Source organism: Sebastes umbrosus, chromosome 4 (assembly GCF_015220745.1).
Source record: "Sebastes umbrosus isolate fSebUmb1 chromosome 4, fSebUmb1.pri, whole genome shotgun sequence".
NCBI lineage: Eukaryota > Metazoa > Chordata > Actinopteri > Perciformes > Sebastidae > Sebastes > Sebastes umbrosus.
The window spans coordinates 34,089,341-34,111,822 of record NC_051272.1 but is presented as its reverse complement, the minus strand read 5'-3'; the positions used below and the strand labels follow the sequence as shown (position 1 = coordinate 34,111,822).

General features: G+C 42.6%; 3 protein-coding genes across 11 annotated transcripts in view; all 3 read right to left on the bottom strand.

Moving 5' to 3' along the window:
• Positions 1 to 1,924, bottom strand: part of carmil2 (capping protein regulator and myosin 1 linker 2) — a 59,296-nt gene extending 57,372 nt beyond the window's left edge. Inside the window, exon 1 of one of the 6 annotated variants that reach the window (XM_037767119.1) lies at positions 1,401 to 1,924. In XM_037767119.1, the coding sequence (XP_037623047.1) occupies positions 1,401 to 1,503 (103 nt within the window). In that variant the 5' untranslated portion in view covers positions 1,504 to 1,924. The remainder of the gene's footprint in view (positions 1 to 1,400) is intronic. The other 5 variants (XM_037767117.1, XM_037767118.1, XM_037767122.1 and 2 more) reach the window with 5 other exon arrangements.
• Positions 1,925 to 2,846: 922 nt separating this feature from the next.
• The window catches only part of ripor1 (RHO family interacting cell polarization regulator 1), a 94,603-nt gene continuing 74,967 nt past the window's right edge, over positions 2,847 to 22,482 (bottom strand). For both annotated transcript variants that reach the window (XM_037767126.1, XM_037767125.1), the window contains exon 25: positions 2,847 to 4,459. The gene's annotated coding sequence lies outside the window, so the exon portion shown is untranslated. The remainder of the gene's footprint in view (positions 4,460 to 22,482) is intronic.
• ctcf (CCCTC-binding factor (zinc finger protein)) lies at positions 2,850 to 22,133 on the bottom strand. Of its 3 annotated transcripts, none has more exons than XM_037767128.1 (17): positions 21,962 to 22,133; positions 18,094 to 18,246; positions 16,305 to 16,485; positions 16,014 to 16,153; positions 15,686 to 15,784; positions 15,092 to 15,271; positions 14,339 to 14,551; positions 14,027 to 14,225; positions 12,220 to 12,390; positions 11,939 to 12,072; positions 11,484 to 11,604; positions 10,869 to 11,018; positions 9,797 to 9,957; positions 9,420 to 9,602; positions 9,166 to 9,298; positions 7,878 to 8,126; positions 2,850 to 6,257 (listed from the first exon to the last, which is right to left on the bottom strand). In XM_037767128.1, the coding sequence occupies exons 2-17, from the start codon at positions 18,127 to 18,129 to the stop codon at positions 6,007 to 6,009; spliced, it is 2,601 nt and encodes an 866-aa protein (XP_037623056.1). In that variant the 5' UTR covers positions 18,130 to 18,246; positions 21,962 to 22,133; the 3' UTR covers positions 2,850 to 6,006. The 3 variants fall into 3 exon arrangements, with proteins under 3 accessions (XP_037623056.1, XP_037623057.1, XP_037623058.1); XM_037767129.1 differs by having other exon boundaries at positions 14,027 to 14,189; XM_037767130.1 differs by lacking the exon at positions 18,094 to 18,246.

Genomic DNA, 22,482 nt, shown 5'->3' with positions numbered 1-22,482 from the left:
ATTTATTCTACAACTGGTTAACAGTTATTCACTCACAGTTTTAAATCTGTTGTGTTTCAAAAACAGAACTTTCTGTTTTCCATTGTTATATGAAAAAGTCAAATGCTTCCATTTGTGTTTTTGGCATTAAACTTGTCACATTATAGGATCATATCAGCATTTTTACATGTTTTAGACCATAAACTACAAAACACATATTCTTCTAATACAGCCACAGATACCAGGTTTGTTTATTTTTTTGTCAGAGCATTTGATTCTAGGGATGCACCGATACCGATTCAGGCCGAGTACAAGTATGAGTACTTACATTTGGGTACTCGCCGATACCGAGTACCGATACGATTATTTCTCTGTGCCAAAAGACCCTCGTTAACAGCCAGCTGGAGGGTGTGAGCGACACACGGCAGGCTGGGGAGTCTTGCATACGATGCGGTGCGCCGCGACCAGCTTTAGGTCGGCTTGGAAAGGCTCGGGGCGAAGGTGGTTCGCGGCCACAGCTTTACAGCACTCCCCGCCCGGACCCCGCACCTTGGACAAAGGGGTCACTGCGCCCTCTCTCCACGCTGGGGAGGGACGGGGCCCTGTGCTCGGACTGTCCTCAGTGCTCCCCAACCGTAAAGGGCGCCAGGGGTCTGCGGCAGTGTCGGCAACGCCCCCGACCCGTCTTGAGGCACGGACCAAGGAGTCTAACGCATGCGCGATTTAGAGGGTGCAAGCAAAACCGGTGGGATCCCGGCCCAGCGGGGTCGGGTGCACCACCGGCCCGTTTCGCCCGCACTGTCCGGGAGGTGGAGCGTGAGGACCCGAAAGATGGTGACGAGAGGTTAACATCACGCTGCCGTAAATTGGTTTCAGTACCGTTGTATCGGAGCCGTTTTGCGAGTACGAGTACATGAGCACAGTGTCGGACCTGATACCCGATACTGGTATCGGTGCATCCCTATTTGATTCATTGATTGCTGTCGGGATGTAATGTGAATTTCAACAAATATAACAAAAAAATGTTTCTTAAAAACATTACCAACCCTAGCTTTAAGCCGACCCTAATCGATGCAGTAATATTAAGTACAACACAATATAATTCAACAGCATCACAAAGTACAGCCTCCAAAATAAGCATAAAGTTGAATCAACACCTCCCTAAAACAGTTTATACAAAAACTTAACATTATAACCTTCATGACCTTCAGATGGAATTTATTAAGGCTGTTGGATTACACTTTATCAGCTTAAATACAAAAGGGAACTGTGTGTAAATGTATGTGATGTGTTGTAAATGGGGTAGAACACTTAAAAGCCGTTGGTTAATGGCGCTGAAGGTCAGGTACTTTACTGTTCTATTTTCATATCCTCAAACTGTCACTTAGATAGAAGATCATTGACGTTGCTGTGAGTCTTACCTCGCAGGTTGTGAGAGACGAAGTTCATCCTGTAGACTTCAATAAAACAATGGGATTGATTTTTTTTTTTTTTTAAAAGCACAAAAAGTGAAGCTGTGATCATCTACTGCTCCTCCGGTGTCCCACCTCAAACATAAGTGAACTATCCTGACTGTTAACTGGTCAGGGGTGTTTTACACCACATCATCAATACAAAAGCAAGAAATAATGGAGGGAAACATCTGTAGTTAACTACTCGAATGTCCAGATGCTAAAAAAAAGAGATAAATCCTATCCGTATAGATCTGAAGAGTAGAGACCAGAGGAGGAAGGTACGTGGCAGCAGAAATAAAAAAATGTTAGCAAAGGTGTGAACACACACACATCACCACCAGATCTCTTTCTTGTAGATGCATATAACCCACTTTCTCTTTTCCACCCATGCATGTGTGCACACACACACACCATTTCTTGCTTATTTTGCACACAATTTTGGCTCATGAACACATCCTGTTCCATGTTTTGAGTCACTGTTGTGGTAAACGTAGAGAACACCGAGCTGTCAGGAACCTCCCACACTGAGAGACTGCGACACCCCAGTAAGGAAATCTGCAAGTTTCACAAAGTTTAAATTAAAACTGTTTTAAAGACGTGTCAAAATATTGAATGTTTAATGAGACTAAACTAAAGAAGAAGAAGAAGAAGAAGAGGAAAAACCCACTGGCAGACATAAAGACACAAGAGCATCACAGTGGTCGAAGAACTTCATATCTTAAAATCAAATAAGACCAACAGGTGGTGTTAAATTTGCAGAGACATCGATACTGTGGTCCGTGTACACCAACAGCCAGTGCAAGGCTGTTTAATTGACCTCTAGCCACCAGGGGGCACCAAAACATGCATTTAAAACATTTAGCTTGTTTGCACCAGTCATGCAAGTGAAGTGTTGGATCGACTAAAAGTATCACCATAAATCCTCCATCACATGTAACTAGAATCCTTCACAATTATACTTAAATAAAATTACTAAAGTATTAGCTTTGAGGTATTCTGAAGTATGAAAAGAACTTTGGAGAATGGCCCCTAACATAATATACAGTATGTGTACTGTATATGTATATTTAGAGATTTCCGCTTATTTTTAAAATCACTCAAAAATGTGTTTTCTTATTGTACCTTGACTGTGATGTTTGAGCTTCACTGTGCAGAGTGATGTACGTACAGAGTTTGACATTAGAAGGCTGTTTTCACATTCATCCCCTGAAGGAGGAAAGTTGAACATGTGTGTGTACACAAATAGGATTTCATGACATTACAACTCATTTTTAAACTGGTGTAACAACGACCTTTTAAGAATCAAACGTGACAAAAACCAAGGACACGTGCAATTGATTTCAGACGTCAAAAACCAACTCCAGCAAACGCTACAATAAATGGACGACCTGAAAGAAAAGAAGCATGCAACAGTCATGGGCCCATAAGGATGATTTTATTTTTCATCAGCTGTACAGTGTCTCATCTTCAAAAAAATGACACGACAAAAGGTTATTTCTGTTTTTCCTGGTCTTAAAACAGGGATGTGTTTAAAAACCCATCTTTAAAACCGTTCTCTCGATTCTTCTGCCAAAACAAACAAACAAAACAATGTGCAAACAAAAAAGCAACGCTGTAACTATGAGAACAGTCAAACAAACAGCCATCTTCCATCCATCCGCCTGCAGAACAAGAACATGATAGGTTGCTAACAGAACATTTTGTTCTTTCTTCTTTCACAGAATGACATCTCAGGCCACAGCTGGGCAGTCACAGAATTGATGTTTTACTGAAAGATTCTTACAAAAGTGTCAATTATGATAAATGAACATAGATTTCCCCCGACACTCTCTGTCAGTATCTTGGCACTGCTATCTTTCTGTGACCATTTCTGTTTCTTTACAGCCTGGTTTTTTACAATACTGGGCATCTAGCTGATGTTACAGAGGAAATGGTTCCATCTAAACAATAGCAGGTTGTAGTAAAAGGAAGGCCACATAACTACCAGCAGAACTTGTGCTCCAGCTCACTAGGAACGTCTCAGGGTTAACATCTTCAGAAGACTCAAATCATGTGATTTGTTGAAATTCAGACCATCCTTTTTGTTCAAACCTTAACTCACCCGAGCGATCTTAAACCCTCCCTGTGTTTTTGTAAATACAAAGCAAGGATAAGGAGAAGACATAGCTCTGTATCAGCTGACAACGGCTGAAAGCTCAGGGAGTCACATACACTTATGTACAATTTACCGGCTGAACTTCATTCAGTATACGTTTTGAGATAAGTGCCAAACAGTTTTGTCTTTCAGAAGACAGATACTCAAAAACCTGTTGTTCCCTTACAGGTGAAACTAACCTCACAAAGGTTAAAGGAGAACCGGATGAGACAAAAGTTTCTGTCGTACTACTGAACTGAACCAACCGCAGAGAGACACAGTAGCAACTGCAGATTGACCAGAAATGAAAACGGAAAACAAAACAGCAAGATACAAAACGGCTATGAGCAACAGAATATACACAGAAAAAATGATAGTGGTTCAAATTAGTTCAATTCAGTTTGGTTGGTTAAAGAGGGGGACTCCCTCATCTGTGGGAGGAGCGCATGATGGAAATCACCTTTTACGGGTTCAGGACACAGAGCTACATGTTCACCATGTAAATGAAAACCTCGATGTCCCTTTTAACCAACATATCTCCAAATCAGCTATTTAAAAATATTAAAAAAAGGTTCACAATAAATCAAAAAGCAAAGGGTTTTAAATGTGTATTTACATGCCAACCACCTGCCATAGTTGGTGATCATTGATTATTGTGGGGGGAGGGGAGAGTGTTTGAGAGACACATTAGCTCCTTTCACACAGAGATCCCACAATAAAGAAGAGCCGCTATTATGCCAGCTTTGCTTTTTTTTACACTGAACCACACAGCGACGGCCACAGCTCCAGGGTGTGACTTTAGGTCGCATGTCGGCATCACGGCAGCAGAAGAGGCGTGCCGTTAAACACAACAGCGTCGGCGTCTAGTATGTATGTGTGTGTGTGTGTGTGTAGTCCCGCTGTGCCGGCTGTCCCCGTCGCACAGACGTCGGCTCGGCTCTCTGACTACCTCCGCTGCCGTTCCATCTCTGTACCTTCTATACAGAGCAGGCTGTGTGAAAGGGGCTACTGATTCCCGATCTGGTCTTAGAGATCTGTCCCAAGCACAATATTAACTTCATATTAATACATTTAAAAAGGAAAAAATAAAGAGCGGCTGGTATTATCTTGCAAAACGATGTTTGACTTTGTTACCGCCTGTTTACTTCAAGTGAGATGATTCAGGTGCATAGACATAATTCCGTGTTAAGTGAAGTATTTGGAATGTTCAAAAATCACAACTATAGTACAACGTTTTACCCACTAAATCAGGATTATCTGTTATTTTCTCCGACCGGCAGGGATCTTTCAATTCACGTGATGGCACATGACCTCATCGAAATGTGGAACAAGGAGGAGAAGGAACATTAACTATGAATGACAAATATCTTCCCTCAGCGAGAGGACGGAGAAAATAGAAAAACAGTTGAAAAAAAATAACTTCATCTCAAACTATGTTGGTGCTGGGAAACTAAAGTAGCAGCCACTTCAAGTATTTCATTTACACGAGCTGACCGAGGGTACGTTTCCATCCGAGCGAGGTCGGCTGCTGGCAGTGTGGACGTCACGTGAACTATAAAAAGCAGAAACACTGCGATCGCTGACTTCAGTTAATTTGAATGTATCTGCCTGTGCCCATTTGCTCATGAATACACAAGAATCCCTCTGTTAACTTCCTTCTATAAAAGCCTCAATGTACAAACACCACAACATGGACCGTGTGTTTACACAGGCCAAGGAGGAAAATCATACTTTGGGGGACGGGGGACGGGGGAATATACAGATCATATGACTGAGAGCAAACTCAAGTACCATATACTACGTTTCATTAGGAAAAACTACATGTATATCTATATTTACACTTACAAAGGCTTGGAATTTGCAAAATCAGCGTAGTTGCAAGAACAGCAAGCAAGTAAAAAGTGAAGGTAGATCATAGATAATGTCTCCTTTTGGCAGAGCAACATAGAGAGGGAGCAGAACGTTCACTGCAGAGCGTGGGGGGGTAGAGGCTGACACAGGATGTGGCTTCGGGCAGAAACAAGTAGCAAAATACACAATGATTCATTCAGAAGACATTCAAACTGAAAAAAAAGCGTTTAAGAGCAGAGAGCAGTCTGTCATTAGCTTGGACGATATCTGTATATGATGTGGGAGATGACACAGGTATGTGCAGCGGGATCTGCTATTGTGTGTGTGTGTGAGACCCACAGACATCAGTATGCAGTTGATGTACATAGATGTGAAGTTACTGTGTGGAAGTATTTACATGCGGCTTCCCTTCTTTGTGCATGGTTGTTTCTGCTGTCATCATTTTTTTTTGCAGCCACTTCAATGGAGGCAAAATGACCATTACAAGCTCACACAGATGGTGCATGAGGCCAGGGGACGTGGAGATGTTAGTGTGGATTTGCCAGTTTTACTCGTAGTCTGGCTACATGTGCGGCTGTGTGTTCGAGTTCACCGGTCCATCATGCTGAGGATCATCTCTGGCGTTAAATCTCCGTTGGCGGCGGCGGTGGCCGCCGTTTCCTCGTTCACAGCCAGCTCAACAGTCTCCACCCCTTCCCCGTCCAGCCCCACCCCCTCCACGGTCAGGGCCACTCCCTGGTCCAGAGGCGTCGTCGCGATGGCGTCGCCGTCCTCCTTCTTCACTATGATGTTCTCCACTGCTCCGGTGCTCTCGTCCTCCACCTGAATGATGGCAGCAGCTGCAAAACACGACAACAAAGACGCACGCAAAAAAGTTGCATTCAGGGGTTACGGGAATAAAAGTGTCCATTCACTACCTGTGCCAGATAACACCTGCAATGTAAATGAAACCTTTCTAGTCGTGTTTTGCAGTTTGTTTATAGTTCAATTGTGTTTTATTCTGTTGTTTTTGATTTGATGACTAAGATTGAGGCATGACTTTATGACAGAAAATACCAGCTAATAGGAAATGTCACGATCGATACCAGAAATTTAGTAGTCGAGACCAATACCAGTGAAATTCCACCATTCGCAACACCCAATTTGATACCAAAAAACAAAAGTAAAACAATACATCCCATGTTCTTCAACGTACACTCATTAATTACAGATTGCATACTGGTTTTTGTTAGGAAGTTCAACAGGTCATAATTCTCTCTCTAATATCTATTTTATATTGCTGTGAAAACATCTCCTTCAAACAACTCGATTTATTCAAGTTTCTTGCCAAAAACTACATTTGAACACATCATGACACCGTTCTTATGATTACCTTCGCCCATTTTTACTGACTGGAGCCTGAACTATAGCCTGAATCATAATGTAAATCAATGGCACGTCCCGTTAACTAGCTCTCATCCTGCCGAATTTAACACCGATTTGTTGCTCACAATGTTGCGTTATTATCGATAGTGAGTTTACTGCGTCCCAAACCGTCAGGTATCTTTACGTTGGTAGGAGAGTAGCGTAATGTAATGTGTGCGTTTGCAAGTGTGTGATCGAGTGAGAGAGATGCGCTACGAGCAGATCAGCTTTTTGGCGATCATCGGAGCGGAGAAGAAATTTAAATCCGGCGCCTTTGATCATGATTAGGCGTCTTCCCGGGGAGCCAAGTGGTGGAGCGGTGCTCCGCTGATGATGTCTGATCTGGGCCGTTCAGTCCCAGGTACCCATGTAACGGGCACCGCAGCAATTTCTTGATGAAAAAACAATCTATAGTTCTCTTCATTTTGAATTACCGGTTATGGTTGTGATGTCGCTCAAAGAAAAAAAGTGTCTCTGCCTCACATATAGGCATCGCACATGTGCTACTGCGGCTATTTCATTCATCAGACAGACTGTTCTTTTCGTGGCACGTGCGACATATATGTGACACTGTACAGCCCCATATTATAGGAGACATGGAAAGTTACAAGAAGCCAGCTAAGATTTCTAGTTTTACAGTTCATTGGCACACGTAATAACGACTTTTGTACGCACCGACCTTTCTGAAAGCTGTTGCCCGACATTCTGTTTTATGAACTAATTCATTCCTCGTATTATATTTCTGTTGCGTTATTTTTAATGCCATACTGTAAAGCACTTTGAGCTGCATTTTATGTATGAAATGTGCCATACAAATAAAGTTATTATTATTAGACAACCTTTGTGTATATTCAGTACGATATGGAAGATTCAGTAAAATAACATCCAGTCTGAAATCTTTTAGTGAATCAGTCATCATCAGCTGCAATACTTTGATAGTTTCAGTCAGCAGTTTGACCATGACTGACGGGAACCACACTAAACTTAAATACTACATGTGATCACCTCACCCCAACTGGTCTAAGCTCTTGTCTAATAAATCCTGTCAGTCTCACCAGAAGCAGTAGCCTTGGCGGCCACCTTGACTAATTTGCTGGGTGTTGGAGGCTTGGGGGCGTTCTTTGGGGGTCGGCCTCGTTTCCTCTTGACCGGTGGCTCGTCGGGAGCCGGTACTGGGATGGCGGCGGGGGCCTGGTCCAGTTCCATGCTTTCTGGCCCCTCCTCTTCCTGTAGCAGTAATGCCTCTTCCTCGCCCTCGCCTTCGCCCTCCTCCTCCTCATCATCCAGTTCAGCCTGATCCTCCTCTGCATAACACAGAGACAAAACAAAGACAGACCTCAGATAAACTGATCAGAACGATCTCTATCAGATGTTGTGGTTGTGTCCCTTCCGGGTATCTGTGTTGGACACTGTCTGTATCTAAGAGCACCTCTGCCTACCATAGAGCGGTCTCTACTCATAGCACTGTTCCAGGTCCTGCCTGCTGCTGAGTCACCTCTGTCCAAACATTTTTCGGATTTTGTGGCTTTTTTTGACTCTGCTGGCAAGACGCCTGATCCTAAGGAAAATTCCTACCCCCCACTCAATCTCTCTGGACTGGAGATGTGTTGCACTTTATGCAATCAGAAAGAATAAACACACCCTGCGGAGGCTCTGAATGTAAATTCTATACTATTTGGCAGCCCTTTGTAGAATACATAAGACAGCATTCAACTCAATCCTCCACCTCCCGATGAAGAATATTAAGCCTGTAACTTCCTGTCCGTCTTCTCCCCCTCTTCACCACACTGGGACCTCTAATACCAACCCCAATTCATCCTTTGACTTTCAATTGACCTCACTGTATACCTTGACCTTTATGTATGACAAGTTACTTTTTCCCCGCAACCCTGAACAGGATAAGAGGTTACAGATAATGGATGGAAGTTACTAGCTTTTTGTTTTATTTAAAAATTGTATTTATATATTTTTCTATTATTATTATTATTATTTTCGTATTATTTATTTATTTTTTCCTTATCATGCTGTGCTGTAGATGTATATGTATGTATGTAACGAGGCTGACCCCTCTTAGTCGACTGGTAGACTAATTGGTCGTTTAGGTCCTGGTCGTCAGGATCATGTGAGTGTTGGTCGACTGAGCCGTTCTTTGGTTGGGGACAGCCCTGGTATGTATGTGTACTATGCATATGTATGCATGTGTGTACATATATGTATGTATGTGTGTGATATGTATGTATGTAATCTGACAATGTGTATCTATTGATCTAGGATTCTACCCCATAATAAATAAAGAACACGGCAAACACAGCACCACGCTTGCATACTATGTTAAATTCTCACCGCTGTCATCGTCGTCTCTCCTGCTCCTCATCTTTCGCTTTCTTCCTCTCCTCCCTTTCTTTGGGGGTGGAGTTCCATTCTCGGCATCCTCCACCTCACCACTGCAGTTCTCAGAGTGGCGAGCCATGGTGTTCTACAAGAACGCACTGTTAGATAGTCTGTTGACTTTTATAAACTTACTACCCATTAATCCATGTTGAACCAGCTAAGAGTTCACTTCAGGTGTGTGTGACAGGTAGAAAGAGAGGCGTTACCCTGCGAGTGAAGGTCTTGCTACACTTGGGGCAGACGAAGGCAGTGGGGACAAAGTTGGGGTCGTGGTAGCGTTTGAAGTGCATGTCCAGCAGCTGCTTCTGTCTGAAGGTCTTCTCACACTGGCTGCAGGCGTATGGTTTCTCTCCGGTGTGGGTTCGACGATGCATGACCATGTGGCGCTCCTGGACCCAGCAGCATGCAACACAGTTAAAAAACAAAACAAAACACAGTTGAGCCTAAGACCACCCACTGCATAAATTAAAAAAAATGCTAAAAACTGGGCAAGGGGCTGAGGGATGAAACCACACCTACTTCCGTATGACGAAAGCCTCGACAAAAAAGACACAGCTATACAAAGATATTTGTATACACACACCTGGCGGCAGCAGTAGTCACACATGTCGCATTTGAACCTCTTCTCGTTCTTATGGGACTTCTGATGCTGGATCAGGGCGTAGCGCTCGTGGAAAACGGCATCGCAATAACGACACTTCTTTCCAGTCTCAATGAAGGAGTGCTGCTTACGAAGATGTACACCTGCAGATGCACATGGATGAAATGATGATGGGTTTGGATGATGGGAGTAAAAAAAAACATGGCAAAGTAAACTATCTTGTCTGTCTGGTAAGTTTACAATGTTAGCATTAGGGATGTTCCTAGCAACTGATTTCCCTGATGTTTGAATGGAAGTTTAAACTTAGACTAGACTAAAAGTAAGATAACACTTAGAAAACAGTCAAAATGTAGCACAATTTAATCTATATTGAGTAATTATAAGAGCCATTTGAAATCATTTGGCACATTTTTCAATAACCTAATCGAATTTTAAATGGCGATGAAATCAATGTCCCCAGTGTCCGCTTCGGTTAGAAATGTGCCTCACGAACCTGGTGTGTGGTGTAATATTTGATGAAACGCCAGCGGCGCTGTCTGACTGAAGAGGAGTCATGGTTTAGCATCGCTTATACCATTAGTATCTAAGCGTGCAACTTTGATTCACTGAGCTAGCTGGCGTTAGTTGACTCATTATACAATAGGTTGCTAGCTTGAGTCTGAAGCATACGTGCTTAGCTAGTAAGCTAGTTTCAGTGTGCTGCAGTCAAGTTAATCAGGAGAAAACCAGGCTCACTGCTGAACTGAGGGGCTATTTCAGAAAGAGGAAGCGGGGGCCGGGAGAACGCGACAGGGGTGGAAGCGAGTCGGGGGCGGCTGATGAGATCAGATCAGAGCGGAGAGCTGCCACTGCTGCAGGAGGAGCAGCAGCTCTCCACAGCAATAGCAGAGACAGAACATGTCAATATGGAATTTACATGTGTTCATCAATAAAATAATAATAGGTTTAACCAACTAGTATTTCTGGTGCCGACTAGCGAGGGTGGTAAAATTGTTTAATCGGCTAGTCGACTAATCATGCACATCTCTAATGTGTGTGTGTGTATGTATGTTACCCAAGTCACTCTTGCGTGCGATGACGGTGTCACAGTGTGGACAGTGGAATTTGGCCACATTCTCTGTGTGTTTCTGCAGAATGTGCATCTTCATGGTTCCACTCTGGGTGAATCGGGCATGGCAGATGTAGCACTCGTAAGGTTTCTCTCCTGAGAAGAGGTTTGAGAATGTGCACAGGTTTATCATTGTTCAGTGTTCTCATTGATGTTTATGATCCAACAGAACATCAATACAAAAGAATCATAAGTGGTAATAATAGGGTAGGAGGTATGAAACACAATGTATGAAATACCCCAAAAGTACAGATTTTCATCCATCAGTATTGCCTAAAGTGAAAATTATAGTTCTGTAGTTGGTTGTAGTTGACAACAAACGGGGGAGGGGTTTAGCAAAAGCTCAAATGACCTCCTATCCTCTTGATTGGAATACATTCTTTTGTAAGGGGAGCTAAAAAAAAAGCACCTTTCATATGAAAACAAGGACAATTTAAATGGGTTTTCCCCCCAAAAATAAAAACAATACTGGTCCTATATCTCTGAAAATTGGCATATGCCCCATGTTCTTCCTCCACTGCATCAATAGTGAAGAAAAAGCAGCCAAGGTGTCAGTTTTACCTGAGTGTGTCCTCATGTGTCTCTTCAGCTTGTATGTGTCTCTGCTGGCGTAGCTGCAAAGACTGCACTGGAACGGACGCTCTCCAGTGTGGGAACGAATGTGACGCTTTAGTTTGCTCACCTACACATCGTCCACACACAAACAGTCACATGTCAGAACACTACAGCAAAAACATGTATCTGCTATTATATAGGCACGGCAGTTAGTTTGGACTATTTTGGACGCAGAGCAGTTGTATATCTACTGTCTGAAAACAGTGTGGATTAACTTGTTGGGAAAAAAAACACATTTTAGCTTCCTCCCTCTAGTGCTACTGACTACAGAACTGTGAATGTATCCTTACTCTTCTTCACTCCTGGATGAGTGGATGTGGATGGAGATTAGTGTAGCAAATGTAACACATTGCACTTTGCAAGAAATCAAAAAACACAGAGCAGACAGCAGCTCGTATTACCTCCACACTGGCATAGTCACACATGGAACATTTGAAGGGTTTCTCGTGTGTGTGTTTGTAGCGACGATGACGAACCAACTCTCCACTTGTCACAAAAGCCATATCGCAGTCTGTGCACTTGTGTGGACGAGTTCCTGCATAAATGAAAAAACAAAGACACGTGTCAGCTATCTTTGCAGCACGGTATTGAAAAACTCAACCGTTCTTCTTTCTCCTCTTAAATTACTACTTCTCTTTTGGTCTGTTGTGATGCGTGGGTGTAGATGTGTGGTAGTGCATACCAGTGTGTGTATTGAGATGGTTTCTTAGCAGGGTGACCGTCCTGAAGGCTCTTCCACACAGGTGACATTTGTGAGGTCTCTCGTCTGTGTGGCTCTTCATGTGTCTGTCCAGGTTGGAGCGTCGAGGGCACGTGTAGCTACACAGCTCACACTGGAACGTCTTCTTCACTCCTAACACACAACAGTGAAACATAGACCTCACATTCAATTACATTCAAAATCCAATAGGCACTGTCTCACTGCAAATGAATGGCATACTAAACATTGCATCTGGAGCACAACTGAAAAATAAACTCTTTACACATGTAAAATAAAAACTTCAATGACTGATTATAATAGTCTTTAATTACAATTTGAGTTGAGTCATTTTTTGGACAACAGAATTTTGTAAAAAAAAAGAAAAAGAAAATTATTAATCACAACCAGGGTTTAGGTTAGCCGTTTTTTTGCCGGTATCATGTGTAGTTGTTTGGCAGATTAAATGATCAACGGCCAAAATGTCTGTTGGGAAATACGCCAAATGAATGAATGAATGAATTAATAGCATATTAAATTAATGTTGCCCTTTCCCCTCAGCCCTGCAGGTGTCGCTGTTGAAGCATTTTAATCAAGATTTGAATCATGGAATTTTTTCCAAAGAAGAAAGAATTTTTTTTTTATAAATGATACTGAGATTTGGTAATGATTTATTTCAACCAATAATCTTTTTTTCATATTTTGATCGCCCTCTTGCCTCTCAAAAATAGAGGAGGATCAACCTCCTCTGCCTCCATGGACCAGCCTCCACTGGTACCCAGTTGAGCTGCATATTTTTTTGAAGTGCTTTGGGGGCCATTTGTACGTTATTTTGGGGTACAATGAGTTAGAAGTAGCATAATTAAATATTTTTGATTTCTATTTAAACCTCATAATAAATCGACAACTGTTTGGTGCCCTTTTAGTTGGGGGCCGGTCAGTCACCAAAATTTGATTTTCCCACTACTTGGGTCCTGATGATGCAGGATGGCGATCGCCAAAACTGTCCCATTAACAAGTTACCTGACAGTAATTCCATGTTTATTCCTCTCGGTTTGTTTGTAAAAAGTCAGTGTGAACAGGACCCGGACCAGAACTTCAATGCAACAATGTATAATTTTTTTCTCCTTGGTCCTGACCAAATGACAGGTGTGAAAACACCTTTAAGCTTGGTTTATGTTCCCCGTAGTGAAGCCGGCGCGTCATCACGGTTTTCGCGTGGGGAATTTTTATAACTATGCGCAGACTGTGCGCGCTGCACGATTCATTTTCACAACTAAATGAACATTAAATACTTGGAAAGAAATAGGCAACACACTGGGGAAAGAAGAAGCTTTCTGCTGCAGGCTGTGAAAGAATATGAGAGATTGTTTTGTAAAAGCTAAAAAAAGGTCTCAAGGAACGAGTGGCGACCCGAGGGGAAGCACAAAGAGACGGAAAGTAATTTAGACTTGGAGGTAAGTGACAGTAATAATTACAGTACACAGATGCAATGTGTGGCGGTACATACGACGGTGTTTAGTGTTTACTACTGTTGCCAGGCAACCTACCCTCCTTTCCGGTACCACTCGTTGACTTCTTGCTTATCCACAAAATATTTTGTTTGCACGCCTCCTGGCGTTTCGGAGCATATTGCAAAGAACAACACGCTGAGCATAAACGCCGCTGTGGATGCTTGTAGTGCGCGCACCATCTACCGAGGCCCGCGCCACGGTGTCTCACGCGAGTATAAACACAGCTTTATGGTGTCAGTACCATTATGCCCTCAGTCCAGCAAACAGCAGGGTCTCACCTTTCTTCTTGATCTTGGTGGGTTTGGGTGGTTTCATGTTGCCCACCACTTTCTCAGCATTGACCTCAGAGAGAAGGCCCTCCTGCTGTTCCTCTTCAAAGTCATAGACACTTACATCCATATCCTTATCTCCTTCAGCATAACGCAAACGATTCTTTTTACCCTGGACAGACAGTGAGTGATTAAACCTCACTGTAAGCTGATGACAATTAAAAATATACCTGTTAACATGTTGTACAAGTCCAATTCAATGACAGAGCAGATTCTCACATCCACTATAACAAAGAGATTGGTGCCACACAACTATCGTACCTTCTTGGACTTCTTGATCATTCCAGATGGAGGCTGATAGTCGGGGTCTTTAGCCCAGTTTGGGTCATCATTAGGAGGCGGCATGGGTTCATCCTCCCCTTCGTCCAGCAGCTGGTTGCCCACCTCATCATCTTCTTCCAATTCGGGGTGGGCTTCTCCCCCGTCCTCCTGCTCCACTGTCTCCACCTCCCCATTAGCTCCAACCTTAACTACCTGCACATCAAATGCATTAAGTGTTTAGTCAATTAATCACTAAGACAATTGCCTGTAGGTGTGAATGCGAGCGTGAATGGTTGTCTTTCTCTGTGTCAGCCCTGTGATAGTCTGGCCCCGCCTTCGCCCAATGTCAGCTGAGATCGGCTCCAGCTTGCATTTTAGAAAATGTTTTATTTAAAACCCAGAATGTAATATGGCACTTAAAAGCATTAAATGGGTTTAGTTTTGACAGATGTTATTGTATGCCATTTAAGCAACAAAAATGTAGATTTTTCTAAAAAGGGAACCAATTAGCTGTTCATTTTAAGACTCATCTTATTTTCTCTTTTGTATATTTACTATTGCTCCTTAATAAAGCAAAAGTATTTTTATCCGATTACTCGATTAATTGATGGAATAATCGGTAGAATACTCTAAAATAATTGATAGCTACAGCTCTAAAGGGGCTTAAAAAGTGATGCAATTGCCAAATTCCAAATGCAGTCATGCATATTTGTTTGAGTTAAAGCCCTACTATGAGTATGTCTGTTTGTGTACCTGAAAGCCCTCAGGCAGCGGCAGGGTGTGGCAGATGACTGGGTCTCCGTCCTTTGGCATAGCAGTGGTGTCTACAAAGGTGCCTTGCTGCAGGGCCTCCACAGTGGAGGCAGAAACAGGCACCTGGACCAGCTGAAGCTCACCCAGACCCAGAGCTGCCTGCTCTTCCATGTTTACCACCTGAGAACAGAGAGACCTGAGGTCAGCACATATGTCCAGGGAATCAACAGGTTAAATATAAAGACAAAGCCTTAGAGTGTATAAAACCATCTGAGATTTTAACATCTAAAAGTTACATTAATAAAAAATAACATCTTGTCATATTTGCTCAATCTGTCACAGTATTTTAAGAGACAGATAAGCTATGAAAAAAATCAGGTTCCTCTGCATACGGAATATGTTTCATGTTCTATTGTCAGGATATAGAGATACTTCAAGCAAATATGACAAAAGGTTATTTGAATTAATGTTACCGACTGTACCTTTGAAAGCTTAACGACAGCTTGTGAATCCAGCTTTCCTCCCTAACAGGGATAAAAGATGAAATAACTGGAGAATGCTATCACATGACTGGCTTCAAAAAAGAGCCCCTACCTGTAGTGTGATGATTTGAGTCTGGTCCACTGTTGTTACGGTTGCTTGGTGAGCTCCACCCATCGTCCCTGATGGTCCTCCCACTGCAGCATCTATCACCTGCAAATCAACTTCATTTTAATGGGCTGTTACATGACATTTTGGGCTAGGCAACATAATACTCTGGCAGGCCCGTTTGGTCTCCTCAGTTCTAGCTGATTTCACTTCTAAAACTAGAGTGACGTCAACACAAATGAAATGTTCTTATGAGCCCGTGTCCTGCTTTGGCTGCCAAGACTGGGCAACTATCATGTCACATCAAACACAAAGCTCTTAACAGTGAGCTTACCTCAGTCTTCATCTGCAACAGGGTGGGATCCAGTGAGTCCATAACCATCATTTCAACCCCTGCTCCGCCATCCACACCAACCCCCAACCCAGCTTCCATCAGCTGCTGCTGGGTGGCTGCCACCATTCCATCCCCATGACCTGAAACACAACATTGCTGGGAATGAAACATTTAACCACATCCTCCACAAAAAAAATTCCAATAATTGCTTCTAATTGCAATAGAAATCTACTACTCTGTGCTGTTTTACATATCGGCTGTGGGACCATTTCATCTCCAATTAGTAAGAACCTTGTTCCAGGACGACTCCAGCCTGTCCCTCTACCACGCCCCCGGCCTCTGCAGCTTGCTGGAGGAGGTCAGCCACCATGGCATCCTGGCTGTGAACGGCATGGATAGAGGGGAAGTCTTTGGCGGTGTCATCCACCACCCCTACACTCTCTGTTGGCCCTCCGTCCATGGTGGGTAGGAACTGAAATATGGCAGTGTGGAAACAAACATCATCTAGCAGTGTATTACACCACCCCCTGGCTTTTTAATCCATCAACTGGAAACACGTTTGCTATACAACAGTGGTGTTCAGTCTTATACCATGGAAGAATATGCACATTTTCCCTGCAACTCAACACGAAACAGGTGGGAAATCAGGGTTTCGTTTATCGCAAACCCAGCAGGGTAATCATTGGAGAATTATGTATTTTTAAGATGGTCTTTTTTAAACTAAAATGTTTTATACGGGTATTAAACTCCCTTAAGGAATAACTCAGTGCATAGGTTGAGTGCTTAACAATAGCGAGTTTCCTATGTGTGGCCAAGATAGAGACAGAGAGAGAGAGCGGTTATAGCTGTGAACATAACAGTGCAGTAATGTACAGTTAAGGCTATCTGTTAATTAAAGCTACAACTCCCAGGCCAAGTGCCTGTGTCTTGCTTGTCCCTGCTGATTAAAGTGTAGGGGTTAACCCTAAAGGTAGCGAAACAACGGCTCAGACTCGCTCGCTTAAGTTGTTTTGGTTGTGCATCTGTGTGTTCACATACTTAATATGATTGTAGGCCTATTTCTTGTTTGGTCTGACCAAAATCCCAAATCCCCAAGATATTCAATTTGCTATAATAGAAGATTAAAAAAACAGCATATATTCACATTTTAGAAGCTGGTACTGGTAAATTGTTTAATGCTTTAACTAGGGATGCACCGATACTGACTCAAATAGCTGGATTGGGTATCAGTGACAATGGGGCCGATCTATTCAGTTCAATTCTATGTTTATATACTATATACATTATGTACTTGAATTTAAATTTTTGTTTAAGTTTTGACCAATTTCTTGCTGCATTAAAAACTTTGGTCAAGTTGTTGGTGTACAATTTATCATATAAATAACAATTCAATAAATGTATATTTATTTATTTGTTACATTTTGTTTTACAAAGTTAGGAAAGCAATGTTTAAGTCGGGCCTGTTGTTGCCTTAAACATAAAAAAGAGTCCAGTCACTCCCACACAGTGAGGCATAAAGCGTATTAAATATACACTGGTATCGGAACGGTACCCGGTATCGGTTGATACCCAAAGCCCAGGTAGGTATCGCTATCGGTATCGGGACTGAAAAAGTTTGATCGGTGCATCCCTAGCTTTAACAATCAATTATCAAAACCTGGTTAATCAACTAATTGTTTCAGCTCTAATACTCTCTTATACAAGCACAAAACTGATAATAGTATAGTACTACCGGGAAAGAGTGAATCATTGTTTTTAAGTTACAAGAAAACATTAAACCGTGCTTGTCGGGAGTGACAGCCAGAAATTATACGCCAAATACAAGCTCTGTACATGCTCAGTTCACATAATATTGAATCCACTCGCAGTGAGTTGGCTAACAGAGCTTAGTTTCGGTCTATGTTCAACTGCTTTGAATCTCAGTCTCTTTGATTGACGTCTTTGGCTGTCTACATGGCTCGCTGCACGGAGTAGCCATTACCACTACTACTGACTTCTGTGAAAAAGGTGTGTCTGGGTGTGACATATTTCAAACAATCCATTGTTGAAAATAGTTGGGACTTAACACTACTAGTGTTACCTGGAATAGCAACGATAAATTGACTGTGATTGACATGCTTTCTGTAGACTGGGCTGCAGCATGCAGGGCTGTGATAACGGTGATCTTGCTTTGCTGCTGAACGCCCTGAGCTTTGCTGAATCAAATGTCTGCTACCTGACTGTCCCTGCCAACCTGAGGGAAGGAAGAGGGAAATGTAACACAGCTGCACTTATAAACAAATAAAACTGCATGGGGAATACATACAAACAAGTGGAAAACATTTCTACAACTGATATCAACAGTGAAGTTACACAAAAACTCCAGATAAGAACTGCTTTTGTGAACATCAATTTAAAGCAGAAAACTGTGTGACACTAAAATTTTGCATGATGCTTTCTGCTTTAACGGCTGAAAGCAGGGCCAAGATTCATACGTTTTAACTTAAATGCGTGTGTGTGCATGTGTTCAGTTCTACAGGCCCTGTTCAGGCCTGGTATTAACATGCGTCTTGGGTGATCCGATCACAAGTGGACAGCTCTAAGTACAGGGGTGGATGCAATGAAAATGCATTGAGATCCGATCGCTTAGACCACATTCTGAGGTGGACTGGGCAGCATCTGGCCTCATTCTTTTAGCAGTGTGTACGCGAATGTGTCCTGGACCACAGTAAAGACTGTCTGCTCAACCGACGTCCTCATTGGCTAAACAGGCAGATGCGACTGCTGGTCTGCCGTTTCCACTAGGAATGTACATTCCAAGCAAAAATACTATTCGAAAATCCCTGAGACTTAGTCGATTATTATTCGAATAATCGCCGCATTATTACTTTTACTATTTTCTGTACAGCTTAAAATGTAAGGCAGTTTACGGCACGGAGTGCAGGGCAGCATTAGACAAAAAATAGTTTAAGTACGTTTATCTGTGTGTAGAAAAAAACAAAACCATGTTACGTGGAAATACTGATCTGCCTCAGAGCTTTTCAGATTATTCATCGCTTCACCGTCTGTAGCAACGGAGTCAATAACGTAGCTAAATATGCTAGTGTAGGTTATCTGAGGCCACTTCTTCAGGTCGTCCTTCCATCCCTCCATAGTAGAAGGCAGAGGTATGATCACATTATCCCGTTTGAGATGTAATAGGTGGTGTTCACACATGTTTTACTAGATTTATTAATACAATTCCTCTAGGAGAGACGATTAGCTTAGTGTTACCATGGAAAACGCCGGTTCAGGTTCAGTGACATGACGCGCCGGAAGTTACGCCCATAATTCACGCAAGGCATCATGGGGGCTAGGAATAAGGTGGATGGCAACATATTTAAATATGCTGTATCTATAGGCTGTATACAGACTATCAGACGAGGCACAGGAAGTGCATTATTACCATACTGTCGGTGATGTGTCAGTGTTTTTGCTCCAGTGCTCTGCACAGAGCTGACACCAGCACGCTCTCTCTCCCATCCTCGGCCCTGAAGCTCTGTACACCGCTGTTGCCTGGCAAAGGCAGGGGTGTCGGCGTCACAGAGGTCCCTGGGGATCGTCGGTAGGCAATAACCTTATATTTTGATGTTAATAAAATGTACCTGAATTCCCGAATATGTAGGATATTACTACAGACACTATTCTAATCTTAAGCTGCAACGTCTGCTCTATTAGCCGTGTGTTTACTACATGTTTATTTGCATATAGAGCAGGGAAGTGAGATCCGATCACAAGTGGTCACTCAAGACGCATATGGAAATGCTTTCTAATGCCAGGTGTGAACAGGGCCAAACACAGTGCAGGACACTAAAGAAACATTATTATTAGGGGAGGTTTCACACCAGAGCTGGGCCAATTTGTAAAAAGAAGAGAGTACTGTCAAGTTCATTTTTTGACTGTAAAATGTCCCTTTAAGTATGTATCTTGGTCACACTTCTTAGAAGAAAACCAAAAGTGGTTCGTTTGTATATATGATATATATATATATATATATATATATATATATATATATATATATATATATTTATTTATTTTTTTTACTATTGGTACAAGATTTTTAAACCTCCCAAATACAAATATCAGTATCAGGTATCAGTTGGGCTATTTTGATCTCTTCTCAGATATTCACAAAAGCTGTTTTTCTAAGTTTTTGTACAAGATAAGAATGTTTTAAAGCAGGGGTTTTGCCTACAGGTTTACAAACAGGATGGATAAACACAGGCCTTAAAATGATTTCTGAACATTTCACAAGCTCAACATCTTATTTGGCTTCTTTTTGAGTGAACAGAAAAAAAATCACTGGTGATTTTGGTCCATGCTGAATTGCCACACCTTAACCCCGGTCCATTAATTGGTCTGTGTCTACATCTAAAGACTATGCAGGCCATTGAGTAAAACAATATGAATATTTAGTACAAATGAAATAAAAAAAAAGATTGAACCCTTTGCCCATGCCTGCATCATTATAGTGTTAGTAGTATATGCCAGTTACAGCGACATGACTTATATTTAGGATGAAGTGGTTAATAACATTAACAACCAAATGACCTGATGAGATGGACTCTGAGAGTAGTCAACTCATTTAAAAAATATCACAGCAGCATCCTGGTCTTAAAGGACTGAATACAAACAACTTGGTAAATGTAAAATTCATCATGACTGACAAGGAGTGCAGCAGCTGTCATGTTTGTGACAATAACATCTGTCTGATTGCATTGATCCTATGTCCACTTGTCTTTACGTTGATAAATGGTGGGAGCTGGGGAGGCTCTGGTAAAGGCCTTCATAGATCCTTTGACTCATGTTATTAATGTTATAACAAATTATTTACCACAACATCTCAATGACACTGAGCGCTCAGCCCAGCAGTGGCAGCCCGTCGCCTCCTCGCCCAGCAGTAATACAGCGGTATTTTTGTAGCTCTCCAAGCCGAATCGTAGAGGGAGCTCTCTGCTATAACATCTATATCTGTGGCTGTGATGCTCTAGGTGGGCTTAGAAACAGAGACAAGCGGGCGGCGGCTGCAACAACAACTACTGCCAAGTCCGATCACAACACGATGACGGGGGGAAAAGAAGAGAAATGTAATAATCGACAATGGAGGAGATCTGATTTGGGGTGAACACACGTCGTGTATTTAGTGTTAGTGGAGCAGTGATCGTCGTGTTGCTGTGGACGCCTCGTCATTCTCTTCTTAGCTGATGCTGGCCTTAACGTGACAGACTGTGTGTGTTTACTTCAGGAGAGATCACTGATCCGACTTAAACATCCATGTTTGTAACGTTAGATGCGACCACAACCACTTCCTAAATACTAAAACAGAGATCTGCTGTGGTTGTTCTGGGGATCTGCGGTGTTTTTGACACTTTGAGACGGTATGCAGATCACTGGGTGTGGAAGGGCCTAGCCGTTAGCTCGTTAGTACGGTGATGTATTCACATAACCGTCTAATTCAAACGGCTGTAGCTGTACGGTAACGTCGGCTGTAGCTGTACGGTAACGTCGGCTGCGACACGGTTGTTTGTGCTATCCAGTGTTACTGTCATGGTGAACATAGGAGTGTGTGTGTGTGTGTGTACCGTGTTCGCCGTGTCGCGGACTCGACCCGCCACTTCTCAGTCTGTAAAGACGGCAAACAAAGAGAGAGAAAATGGACGCCTCGGCCTAAAACTCAACAACCTAAACCTCCAAGTATTCATAAGTTATCCACGACAACATGTTCACGGATGCGTGTAAAACACGGCGGATTGTGTGTACATTTCTTCCAACTTGGGTTATTTAAAGGTATTTTGAGGGTTTTTTCAATAACGATAGAGGGAGACAAACACCCTCCGACGAGCAGCCGGACCCAGAGCCCCATCGTGACACCTAGAGGCCGATTCAAGATCCTGCAAACTCCCCCTAGCAGAAAAGTAGTGATACTTTACCTCTTCTTCTGTCGGTTTCTCCCCCCCCGGTCAACTCCACCGAAAGCAGAGAGGCTGTGCTATACAAAGTTTACCAGGCTGGTAAGAAATGTGCAGGCTTCTTCTTCGCAGTTAGTTTTAATCCCTCTCCCGCTTTAGCAGAGTAGCCTCTGCCACAAAATGGCAGTAGGGAGCTCAGTGCGCCTGTGCGGCCGCTGGGGGGTGGTGTCGAAGCTGCTGCAGCGACGCTGATTGGCCAGGAGGGGCGCCTCGCTGGAACACACTGAAGACCATCTATCACTGTGTGTTAGGAGCAGGGCTGCTAGCAGGACCAGAGTAGATAGAGGAGCTTTACTATAGGAAAAGAACCTCAAGATGTAGAAAAGCTATAGTGAAAGTAAGCATAAACGCACAAGTAAGCTTTGTAAGAAATTCTGTTCATTTCAAATAAAATGATTTATTCAAAAGGATGTGTGCGTTTGTTTAATTACATGGCTATTTGTAAAATTGTGGTTTATACTGTAGCATTTGACTTGCTGTGT

What these genes read in the sequence shown, in the direction of transcription:
- ctcf (XM_037767128.1), bottom strand. Translation starts at nt 18,129, where the DNA reads ATGTCAATCACAGTCAATTTATCGTTGCTATTCCAG. An exon ending in CCATCTCAATACACACACTG is followed by an intron (nt 12,073 to 12,219) that starts GTATGCACTACC and finishes TCATTTATGCAG; the next exon opens with GAACTCGTCCACACAAGTGC. An exon ending in GTGACTATGCCAGTGTGGAG is followed by an intron (nt 11,605 to 11,938) that starts GTAATACGAGCT and finishes GACGATGTGTAG; the next exon opens with GTGAGCAAACTAAAGCGTCA.